The sequence below is a fragment of the Anolis sagrei genome, chromosome 10 (assembly GCF_037176765.1).
Source record: "Anolis sagrei isolate rAnoSag1 chromosome 10, rAnoSag1.mat, whole genome shotgun sequence".
NCBI classification, from domain to species: Eukaryota; Metazoa; Chordata; class Lepidosauria; order Squamata; family Dactyloidae; genus Anolis; species Anolis sagrei.
In genome coordinates this window covers 2,462,430-2,480,754 of record NC_090030.1, presented here as the reverse complement: position 1 = coordinate 2,480,754, position 18,325 = coordinate 2,462,430, and the positions used below count along the sequence as shown (strand labels likewise).

General features: G+C 43.6%; 1 protein-coding gene across 1 annotated transcript in view; it reads left to right on the top strand.

Annotated features, from left to right (window-relative positions):
• The window catches only part of VSIG4 (V-set and immunoglobulin domain containing 4), a 23,154-nt gene extending 5,645 nt beyond the window's left edge, over positions 1 to 17,509 (top strand). Inside the window, exons 2-9 of the mRNA XM_060756003.2 lie at positions 909 to 1,271; positions 4,111 to 4,395; positions 7,363 to 7,428; positions 7,672 to 7,746; positions 9,628 to 9,684; positions 9,793 to 9,906; positions 14,882 to 14,903; positions 16,998 to 17,509. Of these exons, the coding sequence (XP_060611986.2) occupies positions 909 to 1,271; positions 4,111 to 4,395; positions 7,363 to 7,428; positions 7,672 to 7,746; positions 9,628 to 9,684; positions 9,793 to 9,906; positions 14,882 to 14,903; positions 16,998 to 17,223 (1,208 nt within the window). The 3' untranslated portion in view covers positions 17,224 to 17,509. The remainder of the gene's footprint in view (positions 1 to 908; positions 1,272 to 4,110; positions 4,396 to 7,362; positions 7,429 to 7,671; positions 7,747 to 9,627; positions 9,685 to 9,792; positions 9,907 to 14,881; positions 14,904 to 16,997) is intronic.
• The last annotated feature ends 816 nt before the right edge of the window (positions 17,510 to 18,325 follow it).

The following is an 18,325-nucleotide window of genomic DNA, read 5'->3' as shown; positions in this document are numbered from 1 at the left end:
TTGGAGGTGCAAAAGAAAGAAAGGGACTTTCTTTCACGTATGGTGGTCGTGCGAACTGGTGCAGATCTATTGGAAAAGAATAATAAAGGAAACAAATAAAATGATTTACAACAAAGTAAAAAAGAACCCAGGGATGTGCCTATTAGGGATATTCAGAGACAGCTTAGAACAGCCAGAGAGAGAAATCTGCTTGTACAGCTTTGCGGCTGCACGCATTACAATTGCCAAAAATTGGAAAGGGGAGAAAACATTAAGCATCAAAGATTGGAAGGATAAATTGTGGGATTATGCACAGATGGCTAAGATTTCAAGCAATTTGAAATATGAAAATAATGAAATATTTGAAAGAAACTGGAAGCTGGCCTTAGCATACTTGACGGGAGAGCTAAAGAAATAAAAACAAGAGGAATTTATTGAATTAGAAGTTTAGAGGGTTAAATAAATTGTGCATAAATCCTGCGTGGATTAGTGATGGAAGTCAAGGTGGTGGGTAGCACTGGGGGTGGGTGGAGGGGTAACTGTATGGAGGGTTGTTTGTGTATGTGTGTTTGTTTGTGTATGTGTACATTTTTGCAACATATATGGTTGGTGTATTATCTTTTCAAAATAAAATTTAATTAAAAATTAAAAAAAATTTAAAAAGAAAAGAAATGTAATATAATGGACTGGTTGCTCTGACACGACAAATAAATAAGCCCAAAAGGGACAAAGCGTATGGATAGTGCAGAGTTCTTTCCAAGGGTCAAAGCCAAGCAATCTCACCAACAAACCAAAGCCAAGGTCCAATCCCATAATTTGTTGTCAGAGATTCAACCTGAGGCAATTCCATGACATTGCTTCCAGCAAAGTGCTAGCTCCAGCCTCTAGCTATTTATGCCAATTTCACAAGTGTTCTCTCTTTTCCTTAGGCGTGCTCGACCTCTCCGGCAAAGAAGAGGTCAATGGAACTTGGAAGGCTTCTGTTGTTTTGCCTTGCGCCTATGAGCCATCACCCGACTTCCGGGAGCTGAGTGTGGCTTGGAAAGCCTCCCAGCAAGAGCACGGTTTCCGGACTCTCTTCCACCGGGACCAGAGCTCCGGGGACCAGACCCTCTTGACCGCCTTCAAAGGCCGGCTCAGCGTCCGAAGGCAGCCGGCTGGAGATGTCTCCCTCCAAATCGAAGTGCTGGACATGACCGACAGTGGGATCTATACCTGTTCAGTGGCCTGGGAAGCAAAGAACAAGAGCCGGATCACCAAAGAGAGGGTCACCAGGCTCAGGGTGATCAAAGGTAACCAGCCGATATGGCTACCGGGTTGACTCTGGGGCCAGGCAATGGGCAATCCAATGGCAACACAAAATGAAAATGAAAAAATCAACACACATTGGCTGGGTTTCCATACTGCCTTTTTGAATACTACTACTACTACTACTACTACAAATAATAATAATAATAATAATAATAATAATAATAATGTTAATAATAATGCAAATATGAATAACAATAATGCAAATAATAGTGATATAATAGTGTTAATATCAGGAATAATAATAATGTTGTTATTGATGATGATGATGATGATGATGATGATAATAATAATAATAATCATCATCATCATCAACATCATCATCATATAAGCCTGGACCAATGATGATAATGATAATGTTAATAACACTCTGAGTTTCTATACTATCTTTTTGAATACTACTACTACTACTACTTTTTGAATACTAGTACTAGTAGTAGTACTACTACTACTAGTGCTACTGCTACTACTAATAATGCAAATATGAATAACAGTAATGCAAATAATAGTGATATAATAGTGTTAATATCAGTAATAATAATAATGTTGTTGATAATGATGATGATGATGATGATAATAATAATAATAATCATCATCAACATCATCATATAAGCCTGGACCAATGATGATAATGATAATGTTAATAACACTCCAAGTGTCTATACTGTCTTTTTGAATACTACTACTACTTTTTGAATACTAGTACTACTACTACTACTACTACTACTAGTGCTACTGCTACTACTAATAATGCAAATATGAATAACAATAATGCAAATAATAGTGATATAATAGTGTTAATATAAATAATAATAATAATAATAATAATAATAATAATAATGTTGTTGATAATGATGATGATGATGATGATGATAATCATCATCATCACCAACATCATCGTTAAGCCTGGACCAATGATGATAATGATAATAATAACACTCTGAGTTTCTATACTGTCTTTTTTGAATACTACTACTACGTCTTTTTGAATACTACTACTACAACTTTTTGAATACTAGTACTACTAGTACTACTACTACTAGTAGTGCTACTGCTACTACTAATAATGCAAATATGAACAACAATAATGCAAATAATAGTGATATAATAGTGTTAATATCAATAATAATAATGTTGTTGTTGATGATGATGATGATGATGATGATCATCATCATCATCATCAACATCATCATATAAGCCTGGACCAATTATGATGACGTGACGAGGTCATATGATGAGATATTCATTGAAAAACTACAGCAAAATGTGTTGCAGGATGCCCTGCAGTTTAATAAACTTTTCCCAATTAAGACCAATCAGAAAAATGACATTTATAACCCAGGGAGTAAAATCAGAGTGTAATTTGATAGCTGCTTTGGTGTGAGAAGTTAGTTGGGTCTTTTGATGGTTTGTACTTGTCTCTTTGGTATCACTCATCGAAATAGTCCAGTCTTTGATGCGGATATTTCCTGCATTGCATTTCCTTGCTTTTTAGAAAGATCCTTCATCTTGGTTCTTGTGGGTTTTTTCGGGCTATAGGGCCATGTTCTAGAGGCATTCTCTCCTGACGTTTCGCCTGCATCTATGGCAAGCATCCTCAGAGGTAGTGAGGTCTGTTGGAACTAGGAAAAAGGGTTTATATATCTGTGGAATGGCTGGGGTGGGGCAAAGAGCTCTTCTCTGCTGGAGCTAGGTGTGAATGTTTCAACTGACCACCTTCATTAGCAGTCTACCATATACCATGCAGCTGTGGACAAGTCTACAGAGGGACCACCAAACGCAGCTTTGCCCAAACACGAATCAAGGAACATGAAAGGCACTGCAGACTCCTTCAACCAGAGAATTCAGCCATAGCAGAGCACCTGAGGAACCAGCCTGGACACAGCATATTATTTGAGAACACAGAAATGCTGGACCACACCAACAACCACCATGTCAGACTACACAGAGAAGCCATTGAAATCCACAAGAAGCATGTGGACAATTTCAACAGAAAGGAAGAGACCATGAAAATGAACAAAATCTGGCTACCAGTATCAAAAAACTCTAAAATTACAACAGCAAAACAGCAGAGAGGAAACAACCAGGCACATCTTAACACCTCTCAACAGGGGATTTTCCCAGGCTCAGCCAGGCCTTCAAATGCTAATGAAGGTGGTCAGTTGAAACATTCACACCTAGCTCCAGCAGGGAAGAGCTCCTTGCCCCACCCCAGCCATTCCACAGATATTAGGAAGAACTTCCTGACTGTGAGAGTCGTTCAGCAGTGGAACTCTCTGCCCCGGAGTGTGGTGGAGGCTCCTTCTTTGGAAGCTTTTAAGCAGAGGCTGGATGGCCATTTGTCAGGGGTGGTTTGAATGCAATATTCCTGCTTCTTGGCAGAATGGGGTTGGACTGGATGGCCCATGAGGTCTCTTCCAACTCTTTGATTCTATGATTCTATGATTCTATATATAAACCCATTGTCCTAATTCCAACAGACCTCACAACCTCTGAGGATGCTTGCCATAGATGCAGGTGAAACGTCAGGAGAGAATGCCTCTAGAACATGGCCCTATAGCCCGAAAAAACCCACAAGAACCTAGTGATTCCAGCCATGAAAGCCTTCGACAATCCTTCATCTTCATCGACCTTACATTTCCAACAAATACTTTGCACATTCCAGCAAGTCTTGCTTGGGTCAGGTCCTGCTTGTGAAAGTTTTCTCTAATGCCATAGCATTGATTTTCCTACAATCCAGCAGGCCAGCTATGTTTCTGTTCATTCTGATCTTATGGGAAACATAGATCGTTGAGTGATTTTGACCCTTCTCTTGCTTCCCAGTCCCAGTAACCAAACCGCTCATCAAGTCCAGTTTTGGAGCAGGGACAGTCCTGTCCGAAGGGGCCCAAGCCACCCTGAGCTGCTTGACCGAAGGCTCTCCGCCTATCAAGTATCGGTGGTTCAAGAAAGAAGCCGACAGCCCCAGACAGTTTGTAGACAGCGGAGCCGTGCTCACCTTCGACTCGTTGAAAGCCTCAGATGCAGGGAGATACTCCTGTGTTGTAGGAAACCGAGTCAACACCCGAATGGAGTGGAGCGAGACCTTTGAGCTCATTGTGAGAAACGGTAAGGAGGATACAGGCCAACACAGAATCCTAGAATCCAAGAGTTGGAAGAGACCTCATGGGCTATCATCCAGTCCAACCCCATTCTGCCAAGAAGCAGGAATATTGCATTCAAATCACCCCTGACAGATGGCCATCCAGCCTCTGTTTAAAAGCTTCCAAAGAAGGAGCCTCCACCACACTCCCTCCGGGGCAGAGAGTTCCACTGCTGAACAGCTCTCACAGTCAGGAAGTTCTTCCTAATGTTCAGGTGGAATCTCCTCTCTTGTAGTTTGAAGCCATTGTTCCGCGTCCTAGTCTCCAAGGAAGCAGAAAACAAGCTTGCTCCCTCCTCCTCCCTGTGGCTTCCTCTCACATATTTATACATGGCTCTCATCATATCTCCTCTCAGCCTTCTCTTCTTCAGGCTAAACATGACCAGCTCCTTAAGCCGCTCCTCATAGGGCTTGTTCTCCAGACCCTTGATCATTTTAGTCACCCTCCTCTGGACACATTCCAGCTTAGAGTCAATATCTCTCTTGAATTGTGATGCCCAGAATTGGACACAATATTCCAAGTGTGGTCTAACCAAGGCAGAATAGAGCATGGGGAGCAGGACTTCCCTAGATCTAGAGACTAGGCTCCTCTTGATGCAGGTCAAAATCCCATTGTCTTTTTTTGCTGCCACATCAAATTCCTGGCTCATGTTTAACTTGCTGTCCACAAGGACTCCAAGATCTTTTTCACACGTACTGCTCTCGAGCCAGGAATTGTCCCCCATTCTGTATCTTTGCATTTTGTTTTTCCTGCCAAAGTGGAGTCTCTTGCATTTGTCCCTGTTGAACTTCATTTTGTTAGTTTTGGCCCATCTCTCTAATCTGTCAAGATTGTTATGAATCCTGCTCCTGTCCTCGGGAGTCTTGGCTCTCCCTCCCAACATAGAGTCCTAGAGTTGGAAGGGACCCCTAGGAACTATCAATCCAACCCCCTTCTGCTGTGAAAGGCCCACTCTGATCTGACAGATGGCCAGAGTGTGGCGGGATTTGCTTGTCATGAAGTGGTTTATAGTTTCCAGAGCACGACCTCCCTGAACCTCTGCAAATGTCCCAGAAGCAAGCAAAATACAGCAGAGTTCTTTCACAGCAAAACATGCGCTTCAACCCATGTATCAGCAGAGTCCAACTGCCAGCATCTGACCTTATCTATACATTGCTTTAGTAAACACACGGATTCAGGTTTTAATCCAGAATATCTGGAGGTGTTAATCTTCACAGTTGCAATGTATACAAATATGCAAACACGATTTGCAGATCCTCATTCCTTGCACTTGCAAACAATCGGAGTAAACAGATAGTCACATACAGTATAGGCAGATACTCACACCAAGTCACACAGGAGAGAGCGAGAGGGATTCTTTCATCCTCCTTATGTTACCATCTGCTTATATGTCACCATTGCATATATACAAATATACAATTAGGATACGTAGATCCTCATTCCTTGCACTTGCAAACAATCGGAGTCATCAGATAGTCACATACAATATTCTGTCTCTTCTGTCACAGGTCCTACCCATTTTAGTACTATACATCCCAGCATTTCACCTGAGGAGTCCACAATATTCAGGCCAGGTGAGGCTTCAGGGCCAAAAGATGAGGACTCCAAGGAGGACTTACTATAGATTCAGCCTCCTTCACACATGTTATTCTAATGAAGAAGAGTCCACCCTCCTTCTTTGGTGAAGGAAAGGCACAATCCGATCCTTCCCAGCAGATGACCAGATTCTGTTGTAAAACCTCGAGATAATGATATTGGAAGAGATAATAGAATCATGGAATCTTAAATCTGGGAGGGATACCCAGGGGCCATCCAGTCCAACCTCATTCTTCCATGAAGGAAAAGCACAATCTGATCCCTCTTGACAGATAGCCATGGAGCCTCTGCTTAAAGACCTCCAGAGATGGGGACTCCCAGGCAGTCTTTATATCACTAGAGTTGGAAGGCATCCCCAAAGATCATCTAGTCCAGTGGTTCTCAACCTTCCTAATGCCGTGACCCCTTAATACAGCCCCTCATGTTGTGGTGACCCCTAACCATAATACTGTTTTCGTTGCTACTTCGTAACAGTCATTTTCCTACTGTTATAAATCATAATGTCAATATCTGATATGCAAGATGTATTTTCATTCACTGGACCAAACTGGGCACAAATACCCAATACACCCAAATGTGAATGCTAGTGGGGTTGGGGGAGGATTGATTTTGTAATTTGGGAGTTGTAGTTGCTAGGATTTATAGTTCACTTATAATCAAAGGGCATTCTGAACTCCACCAGCAATGGATTTGATCCGAACTCGGCTCCCATGACCAATGGAAAACACTGGAAGGGCTTGATGAGCATGGACCTTGAGTTTGGGAGTTGTAGTTCACCTATATCCAGGGAGCACTGTGGACTCATATGGCCATGGTGGATCTGGACCAAAATTGGCACGAATACTCAATATGCCCAAATGTGAACACTGGTGGAGTCTGGGGAAAATAGATATTGACATTTGTGAGTTGTAGTTGCTGGGATTTATAGTTCATTACAATCAAAGAACATTCTGAACTCCACCAACGATAGAATTGGCTCAAACTTCCCACATGGAATCCCCATGACCATCAGAAAATACTGTGTTTTCTTATGGTCTTTGGCGACCCCTCTGACACCCCCTCACGACCCCCTCAGGGGTCCCGACCCCCAGGTTGAGAAACACTGATCTAGTCCAACCTCAACCTGCCAGGCAGTAAGACACAATCCAATCCCTCCCATCAGATGGCCATCTAGCCTCTGCTTAAAGACCTCCAGGGTAGAAGGGGACTCCAATGAACTCACAGCCATCCGTAGGGTTGGAAGACCCCCAAAGATTTCTATGGCCCTCTTTCTGCCACAAAGGAGGACACAAAGAGTCCACTAAGACTGTGTGATGGTCTGTCTCTTCTCTTGCAGGTTCTACCCATTTTAGTACTATACCTCCCACCCTGTTGTCCGAGGAGCCCATAACTTCCAGGCCAGGTGAGGCTTCAGGGTCAAAAAGTCAGGATCCCAACGAGGATTAACCGTAGATTAGACCACAGCCTCACAAATGGGGGGAACACATAGACAGGAGACTCTCCTTTAGCCCGGGGATGCCGGATAAATGTCGCTTCTGGATGCTTGAGAGTGACTATTACAAAGAGACTTAACTAATACTTTCCCATCCCATACACTCTTTGGGGAAGACTGTTTTGCAAAAGTCTCTTTCCTGAAATGTTGCAGAAACAACAAAGAAGACATTCGAAGCAAGGACCACAATGGGCCCAATCATCCGGAGAAGAGCGACTACGGCAAAAGGTGAGAGAAAGAGCAGCGTAAAGTGTCCTTTTAGGACACCATGTGCATTGAGGATTCTGGGACATGTAGTCCATGATTGTACTGGGTTGAATGAAGCTGTTTTAGATGTTGGAGAAGTGGGACAACGGTGCCGCTTGAAGGCATCTGCTAAAATAAAGTGTGAAAGATGGCTCTGATTTCATCCAAGCAAGGATCGTTCTCAACATGAGTAATTCATAAGCTTTACTTCATTTCGTATCAAAAGCATTGCATAAATTAGTATAAAACCAATAAAAATAGAAGGGGTGCAGGTGGCTAAATATATTTTGACCAAAAACGGACAACAGCAATGGCATTGTCTGTAGCCTTCAACAAGTCTTTCTCTGTATATGAGGCAGGGCATTGTGGACAAGCATACAGATGCGGAGGTGTCTGTTCTGCTCCACACATAATGTTTTTAAACATTCATAAGTTGTGATAGAGGAAGAAAGGGATGGATGGATGGATGGATGGATGGATGGATGGATGAAAGGCAGAAGAAAAGGACAGAAGAAAAGAGGGAGCAAGGGAAGGAGGGAAGAAAGAGGGAGGGAAAGAGAGAAAGAAAAGAAAGAGGAGAGTGTGAAAGAGAAAGAGATGGAAGGAAAGAGGCAGGGAGGGAAGGAGGGAAGAAGGTAGGAAGGAAGGAAGAAAAGGAGGGAATGGAAAAGAAAAAAGAAAGAAAAAGTGACAGCAAATGAGAAGGGATGTACACGGATGGAAGGGTGAAGGAGAGAGAAAGAGGTTGGGCTAGAGAAAGAAAGAGAAAGAAGGGAGGGAACAAGAAAGAAAGAGACATGAAAAGCAAGCAAGCAATATCAAGAGTGACCAAGAAGGAAGGGAGAAAAGAGAAAAAGAAAGGAAGGAAGAAAGATTAAAAAAGAAGAAAGGGGGGAGAAGAATGGAAGAGGGAGGGCAAAGAGAGAAAGGAAAAGGGAGAGCGTGAAAGAGAAAGAGAAGGAAGGAAAGAGGCAGGGAAGGAAGGAGGGAAGAAAGAAAAGAAGGTAGGTAGGAAGGAAGGAAGAAAAGGAGGGTATTGAAAAGAAAGAAAAAAGTGAGAGCAAATGAGAAGGCATGTAGATGGATGGAAGGATGAAGGATAGAGAAAGAGGTTGGGATAGAGAAAAAAAGAGAAAGAAGGGAGAGAATGATAAAGGAAGAGACATGAAAAGCAAGCAAGCAATATCAAGAGTGAACAAGAAGAAAGGAAGGGAGAAAAAAGGAAAAGAAAGAAAGGAAGAAAGAGAAAAAAGAAGGAAGGGAGGGAGAAGGACGGAAGAGGGAGGGCAAAGAGAGAAAGGAAAAGGGAGAGTGTGAATGAGAAAGAGAAGGAAGGAAAGAGGCAGGGAGGGAAGGAGGGAAGAAAGGAAAGAAGGTAGGAAGGAAGGAAGGAAAGAAGGAAGGAAGGAAGGAAGAAAAGGAGGGAATGAAAAAGAAAAAAGAAAGAAAAAGTGAGAGCAAATGAGAAGGCATGTAGATGGATGGAAGGATGAAGGATAGAGAAAGAGGTTGGGATAGAGAAAGAAAGAGGAAGAAGGGAGAGAATGATAAAGAAAGAGATATGAAAAGCAAGCAAGCAATGTCAAGAGTGAACAAGAAGAAAGGAAGAGAGAAAAGAGGAAAATAATGAAAGGAACAAAGAGAAAAAAGAAGAAAGGGAAGGAGAAGGATGGAAGAGGGAGGGAAAGAGAAAGAAAAGAAAAAGGAGAGTGTGAAAGAGAACGAGACGGAAAGAAAGAAGAAAGAAGTGGCAGGGAGTTCCAAAGTCTGAGGACCGGACCCCAAAGCCCCCTCCTCATTAATTCCTAGGATAGGAGTGGGATCTTCTTTCTGCCGATTCTAATTTTGAGGATCTCTTTGCAGCCGCAAGGACATCTTCGTCGACTTTTGGGTTGCATGGAAAGGTCTCCGAAAGGCAAGGTGAGCGTCACAAAAAGGGGGTGCAAATAAGAGAAATTTTGGGGGATGCAATATTGTAGAATGGGAAATCCTAATGGAGACCCCAAAATTTTGCAATGTTTATTCCAGGCCATCGCAAGGCCGCCTTGCCCCTCTATGTTATCATCCTGATTGCGGTGCTGGCTGCCGCCGTGGTCCTGGCCGCCATTGCCATTGCGTTTTGCAGAAGGAGAACCAAATCTGGTGAGTTGGAAACTCCATTATCTCCAATCCAATCCAATCCAATCCAATCCAACCCAATCCAATAAGCCTTTATAGGCATATACATAGCAAAAAAGTATAAAATACAGTACAAACCATTTTCTCAATGTTTTGTACTTTCTTTGGGTTGTTGTAGGTTTTTTCGGGCTATATGGCCATGTTCTAGAGGCATTTTCTCCTGACGTTTTGCCTGCATCTATGGCAAGCATCCTCAGAGGTAGTGAGGTCTCTCACCTCACATCTAATCACCTCTCAACAAAAGGTTCCCCCAGGCTTTGCCAAGCCATCAAATGTTAATTAAGGTGGTCAGTTGAAAAATTCACACCTAGCTCCAGCAGACAAGAGTCCTTTGTCCCACCCTGGTCATTCCACAGATAGATAAACCCATTTTCCTAGTTCCAACAGACCTCACTACCTCTGAGGATGCTTGCCATAGATGCAGGCAAAACGTTAGGAGAGAATGCCTCCAGAACATGGCCCTATAGCCTGAAAAAACCTACAACAACCCATTCACTCTTCGCTCCAGCAGACAAGAGTCCTTTGTCCCACCCTGGTCATTCCACAGATATATAAACTCTTTTTCCTAGTTCTAACAGACCTCACTACCTCTGAGGATGCTTGCCATAGATGCAGGTGAAACGTTAGGAGAGAATGCCTCTAGAACATGGCCATATAGCCTGAAAAAACCTACAACAACCCATTCCCACCTAGCTCCAGCAGACAAGAGTCCTTTGTCCCACCCTGGTCATTCCACAGATATATAAACCCATTTTCCTAGTTCTAACAGACCTCACTACCTCTGAGGATGCTTGCCATAGATGCAGGCGAAACGTTAGGAGAGAATGCCTCTAGACCATGGCCATATAGCCTGAAAAAACCTACAACAACCCATTCACTCTTCGCTCCAGCAGACAAGAGTCCTTTGTCCCACCCTGGTCATTCCACAGATATATAAACCCCATTTTCCTACTTCCAACAGACCTCACTACCTCTGAGGATGCTTGCCATAGATACAGGCGAAATGTCAGGAGAGAATGCCTCTAGACCATGGCCATATAGCCTGAAAAAATCTACAACAACCCATTCACACTTCGCTCCAGCAGACAAGAGTCCTTTGTCCCACCCTGGTCATCATTCCACAGATATATAAACCCATTTTCCCAGTTCCAACAGACCTCCCAACCTCTGAGGATGCTTGCCATAGATGCAGGCGAAACATCAGGAGAGAATGCCTCTAGACCATGGCCATATAGCCCAAAAAAACCTACAACAACCCAGTGATTCCGGCCATGAAAGCCTTCGACAAGACATTGTCCCTTTCTTTCTTTCTTTCTTTGATTATTTTTTAATTTAAACAAATTAATACAAAACTTACATACAAACAAGCAAACTATCAAACCAAAATAACATTAAAATACCCCTTTGGGGAAAATATCCTTAACTATTGGTTCCAGTAATTATTTATCGTGCCATCCGCAACCAGAACATTGTATTACATTTCTAACAGAACAAAACAAACAAACAGATAAAAAAAACCACACAAATTTTGCAAACTTGGTAGCTGATTAAATGTCCTTTGACCAGTCTCGGTCCCCTTGGAGTGCCTCTGGTGTTGCCGCAAGAAGGTCCTCCCTTGTGCATCATGTGGCAGGGCTCAGGTTGCATTGCAGCAGGTGGTCAGTGGTTGGCTCTTCTCCGCACTCACATGTCGAGGATTCCACTTTGTGGCCCCATTTCTGAAGGTTGGCTCTGCATCTCGTGGTGCCAGAGCGCAGTCTGTTCAGCACCTTCCAAGTCCCCCAGTCCTCTGTGTGCCCAGGGGGGAGTCTCTCATTTGGTATCAGCCATTGGTTGAGGTTCTGGGTTTGAGCCTGCCACTTTTGGACTCTCCCTTGCTGGGATGTTCCAGCGAGTGTCTCTGTAGATATTAGAAAACTATTTCTTGATTTAAGTCGTTGGCGTGCTGGCTGATACCCAAACAGGGGATGAGCTGGAGATGTCTCTGCCTTGGTCCTTTCTCTATTGGCTGCTACTTCCCGGTGGATGTCAGGTGGTGCAATACAGTGTAATTTCTCCAGTGGTGTGGGGCGCAGACACCCCATGATAATGTGGCATGTCTCATTCAGAGCCACATCCACTGTTTTAGTGTGGTGCGATGTGTTCCACACTGGGCATGTGTACTCAGCAGCAGAGTAGCATAGCACAAGGGCAGATGTCTTCACTGTATGTGGTTGTGATCCCCAGGTTGTGCCAGTCAGCTTTCACATGATGTTGTTTCTAGCACCCACTTTTTGCTTGATGTTCAGGCAGTGCTTCTTGTAGGTCAGAGCACGGTCCAGAGTGACTCCTCCCAGGTATTTGGGTGTGCTGCAATGCTCCCGTGGGATTCCTTCCCAGGTAATAATCCTCAGAGCTCGGGATGCTGTCTGTTCTTAAGGTGAAAGGCACATGTCTGTGTTTTAGATGGATTAGGGATCAGCTGGTTTTCCCTGTAAGAGGCAGTAAGAGCACCTAGAGCTTCGGAGAGCTTCTGTTCAACCATCTCAAAACTCCCTGCTTGAGCGGTAATGGCACGATCATCAGCATAGATGAAACTCTCTGTCCCTTCTGGCAGTGGTCCCAGTAAAAACTCAATTGTAATTCATGCAATAACTTCACAGTGGTCTTCCAATTGGTGGATTTTTCAGCCTGAGTGGAGTCATTGTAGATACATTTGCTATACTTTCCCTGCCACCTTGTGTCCAGAATGGTGAATTGTATGGTTTGATTTATCAATTAAAAGTTTATTAAAAATACTCTTTCTAGAATAAAAACATATTCAAAGCAGCTGAAAACATTAATTCTATATATTTACATTATCTCTAATGTCTAATTCAATAGTCTATACTCTTAAATAAAAAAGAACAATTGGCACATCTTTTCCCCACATAATAACAACACTCTTCTTGTCCATATATATTATATAATAGTAATATTAATGTTTCTAACCCGCCCTCTTTCTCACTAAGGAACTCAGGGCAGCTTCCAAAACAAACATGGTAAACATTTAATGCCATATACCATCACAAAAATACGAGGGTTGAATGAAAAGTAATGCCTCCACCTTCGTTACTTCGGTTTGGATGGGAATATTTTAATAAATCAAACACAGAAATAATCCTTAGAATGTGCTCTTTAACTACCACTATTCACTTTCCCACATAATCACCAGACAATTGGATACATTTCTGCCAACGATGAACAAGTTTTCTGAAGCCGTCACAGAAGAAGTCGACACCAAGCAAAGCAATAATGTGACCCACACGGTCTTGTGAAATGCCAATTACGCTTGAAATTTCTCTCTGAGTGATACGACTATCATCCTGAATCAATCTGTCAATCTTTTGCTTGTGAAACTCAGTGGTTGCTGTCACAGGATGTCCAACTCTTTGTTTGTCATGCAAGTCAGATGTTGTTGCAACCCAGAGCAGAAAACGAGGCCCTAAGATAACTATCCACCACACTTGACTGTGAAAAAACAATCCTTTTTTATTGATGAAAAATGGTTACAATATAAAGGGAAAATGCAAAGTCAAAAGCCACAGCAAAATCAGCAAACATGAATGTCCACGAACAAGATCAAAACCCAAAGCCACACTGTAAAATACTGGAACCTGTTAGCAATCCACTAACCGTACTTGGTGTCCTAGAAATCTTTCAAGACGATGGCCAAGGAAACTGGGAGAACTGCCAAGGTACTCATCAATCTAAAACGATGCCTGAACTGAGAAAGTGAGCCCGGCGGAAGGCACTTAAAGCCGAGGAATTGGTTTCGTGATACTCCTCCCTGCTTTGAAGCCCTTGTTTGTTTTTCCTTTAATCTGGAAGACCTTCGCAAGCTGAGTGATTGACTCCTGTCTTGCCAGATCTGCCCCTTCTATTCTCATTAAGGTTCCCAGGTGCAGAAGGGAGTGAAAGGTCATGGCTTCCCTCTGAAACATTCTCATGAACACTGGTACTTTCATTTTCCAAATCTACAGAAGTTTCTTCCTCACTAATTTCAGGAGCATTGTCACTAATTTCAGGATCATTGGCATCAAGAGGTACATTTTCATTAGCATCAGTAAATATATTTTCATTAGCATCAGGAGGTACAAACAGAGAATCAGGTTCAAACTCAGGCTGAACCCCAACAGATGTTTCCATCTCAACATCTTTAAACTTACTTGCCCAATGACCCACAGTACTCACATTAACACAATCACCATCAACAGCTTGCGTTCTCTGAGGAATCCCCTTTGGGGTGACACTTTCTGCTGTCAAGAATTCATTGACTGCAAGTTGCTTAAGTCGCATTTACCAACCATCTGTGCAGGGTTCCATACTTCACACTTTAACAACAAAACCATTCAATGCTAAGGCTTCCTGCCAAATTGGAACTGTAGAGGAGAGTCTACTGAACAAGCCAGTACCTGCCGCATACCAGTACTGCCATCTGTTGAGGAGTAATGGAGGTGGAGGCATTACTTTTCATTCAACCCTCGTAGAAATAACTCGAAAACAAAGAGTTAAAATGAACAGTTAAAAATGAGCCAATAAAACAACCTATGCTAAAATATGTAGTCAATAATAATAATAATAATAATAATAATAATAATTGACCTCATAAATAACAAGCTATTATTATTATTATTATTATTATTATTATTATTCATACTCCACTTTATCTCTCTCAAAGGAGACTCAAAGCAGTGATGGAGGGCTGGCCCCATCTTTGCTGGAGCAACACAATGAATGAATTAACTGATATTTAATTCTGTTTTCATGTTTATATATTTATAGATTTCAATGCTTCCAATGTAAGCCGCTTCGAGATATGCCTTGAAACCATCTACGCTGTTTTAAAATTAGTGCTGTCTTTTACTACAGTGGTTTTATTTATGTTTTTTTAAATCATATGTTGCCATTCCTTTTTCAGATCGCAGCTACCCAGTTGCATAGTAAGTGCTCCTTCATTATTTCGAGAGCAATATGGAAATGTTTCAACCTGATGTATTCTGGAGAGATGAACATAGATAGAGTAAGGCTGGAGTATTTATGCTCAGGAGGGAGATGTTGACTCTAAGCTGGAATGTGTCCAGAGGAGGGCGATTAAAACGATCAAGGGTCTGGAGAACAAGCCCTATGAGGAGTGGCTTAAAGAGCTGGACATGTTTAGCGTGCAGAAGAGAAGGCTGAGAGGAGATATGATAGCCATGTATAAATATGTGAGGGGAAGTCCTAGGGAGGAGGGAGCAAGCTTCTTTTCTGCTGCCCTGGATACTAGGACACAGTGGAATCATGGCTTCAGACTACAGGAAAGGAGATTCCACCTGAACATTCGGAAGAACTTCCTGACTGTGAGAGCTGTTCAGCAGTGGAACTCTCTGCCCCAGAGTGTGGTGGAGGCTCCTTCTTTGAAGGCTTTTAAGCAGAGCCTGGATGGCCATCTGTTGGGGGTGCTTTGAATGTGATTTTCTTGCTTCTTGGCAGAATAGGGTTGGACTGAATGGCCCACCAAGTCTCTTCCAACGCTAAGATTTTGGAGTATTGGCTATCCCTCCCAATAACCCAGTGGTTCTCAACCTGGGGGTCGGGACCCCTGGGGGGGGGGGGGTCGTGGGAGGGTGTCAGAGGGGTCACCAAAGACCATCAGAAAACACAGTATTTTCTGATGGTCATGGGGGTTTTGCGTGGGAAGTTTGGCCCAATTCTCTCATTGGTGGGGTTCAGAACACTTTTTGATTGTACAGTAAAGGTAAAGGTAGTCCCCTGACATTAAGTCCAGTCATGACTGACTCTGGGGTGTGGTGCTCATCTCCATTTCTAAGCCAAAGAGCCAGTGTTGTCCATAGACACCTCCAAGGTCATGTGGCCAGCATGACTGCATGGAGCGCCGCTACCTTCCCGCCGGAGCGGTACCTATTGATCTACTCACATTTGCATGTTTTCGAACTGCTAGGTTGGCAGAAGCTAGGGCTGACAGCGGAAGCTCACGCCGCTTCCCGGAATCAAACCTGCGACCTTTCGATCAACAAGCTCAGCAGCTCAGTGCTTTAACCCACTGCGCCACTGGGGGCTTTTGATTGTAGGTGAACTATAATTTCCAGCAACTACAACTCCCAAATGTCAAGGTCTATTTCCCCAAACTCCACCAGTGTTCACATTTGGGCATATTGAGGATTCATGTCAAGTTTGGTCCAGATCCATCATTGTTTGAGTCCACAGTGCTCTCTGAACATAGGTGAACTACAACTCCAAACTCAAGGTCAATGCCCACCAAACCCTTCTAGTGTTTTCTGTTGGCCATGGTAGTTTTGTGTGCCAAATTTGGTTCAATTCCATCGTTGGTGGGGCTCAGAATGATCTTTGATTGTAGGTGAACTATAATTCCCAGCAACTACAACTCCCAAATGTCAAGGTCTATTTCCCCCAAACTCCACCAGTGTTCACATTTGGGCATATTGAGTATTGAGTCCAAAGTGTTTGCTGAATATAGGTAAACTACAACTCCAAAACTCAAGGTCAATGCTCACCAAACCCTTCAAGTATTTTCTGTTGGTCATGGGAGTCCTGTGTGCCATGTTTGGTTCAATTCCATCATTGGTGGAGTTCAGAATGTTCTTTGACTGTAGGTTAACTATAAATCCCAGCAACTATAACTCCCAAATGATAAAATCAATCCCACCCCCAACCTCACCAGCAGTCAAATTTGGGCATGGCAGGTATTTGTGCCCAATTTGGTCCAGCGAATGAAATTACATCCTGCATATCAGATATTTCCATTACAATTTGTAACAGTAGCAAAATTGAAGTTATGAAGTAGCAACGAAAATAATTTTGTGGTTGGGGGTCCCCACAACATGAGGAAATGTATTAAGGAGTTGTAGCATTAGGAAGGTTGAGAAACACTGCAATAACCCTTCCTTTGGGCCAACACTAGTTAGGCGTGACTCAAAGGCACCCAAGAACATTGCTGTTGGTTTGTGGTTCTTTGTGATGGCTCTGAGCCACTTCTTCGCCGGAGGGTCTTGACTCTTTGCCTTCCATTTCAGCAACAATAACACCGCAGACTTTGTGCCCGGAGCAGGAGGTGGGCAAGGTCCGGCCGTTGACCCGCAGCCATGGGAAGGTCCCTACGAGGAGCCCAACCGCTGCTTGGAGAACAACTACACGGAGGAGCCCACCAAGGCCGGCCTGTACGTGGCCATGCACACACAGCCAGAGAGCGAGTACGAGCTTCTAGTGAGCAAGGAGTCTGAGTACGAAGTGACCGTATGAACAAAGCTTTTGCAAGGAAGGGATGCTCAAGAGCAAGCTTTTCCACACCTATAAACCTTCCTTTTGTGAGCTGGACTGCACTATATTGCACCAATACCGAGATGCAGTTTGCATGTAGAAATTCCACATTTCGATATCAGGCATTCTTGCTAAAGTTTGCACCACTTATTTTGCATTTGCAGGGATAGTTCCATTTCAACCTCGGTTTCCAGATGCTTTCGACATGTGCCAGTTTCTCTTTCCTCCCCACCAGGCATGTAGCCGGGGGGGGGGGGGGGGCTTGAGGGGCTTCAGCCCCCCCTCCCCAAAATTCTCATGGTGGTCCACGAGAAGGCCTTTGTTGTTGTTCATTCGTTCAGTTGTCTCCGACTCTTCGTGACCTCATGGACCAGCCCACGCCAGAGCTCCCTGTCGGCCGTCACCACCCCCAGCTCCTTCAAGGTCAGTCCAGTCACTTCAAGGATGCCATCCATCCCTCTTGCCCTTGGTCGGCCCCTCTTCCTTTTTCCTTCCACTTTCCCCAGCATCATTCCCTTCTCTAGGCTTTGCTGTCTCCTCATGATGTGGCCAAAGGACTTCCGCTTTCCCTCTAGTCTCCTTCCCTCCAATGAGCAGCCGGGCTTTCTTTCCTGGAGGATGGACTGGTTGGATCTTCTCGCAGTCCAAGGCACTCTCAGCACTTTCCTCCAACACCACAGCTCAAAAGCATCTCTCTTCCTTGGCTCAGCCTTCCCTAAGGTCCATCTCTCCCATCCGGAGGTGACTACAGGGAAGACCATGGCTTTGACTAGGCAATGGATCTTGGTTGCCAGTGTGATGTCTCTGCTCTTCACTATTTTATCAAGACTGGACATTGCTCTCCTCCCAAGAAGGAAACATCTCCTGATTTCCTGGCCACAATCTGCATCTGCAGTAATCTTTGCACCTAGAAATACAAAGTCTGTCACGGCCTCCACGTTTTCTCCCTCTATTTTCCAGAGAAGGCCTTACTGGTGCATTATTTAAACTGTTATGTTTATTCATATCATGATCTGATCGCCATACTCAATATATCCCATATGCATGGGGGTATTGGGGTAACGATACAAAAGGTTTGCTAGGC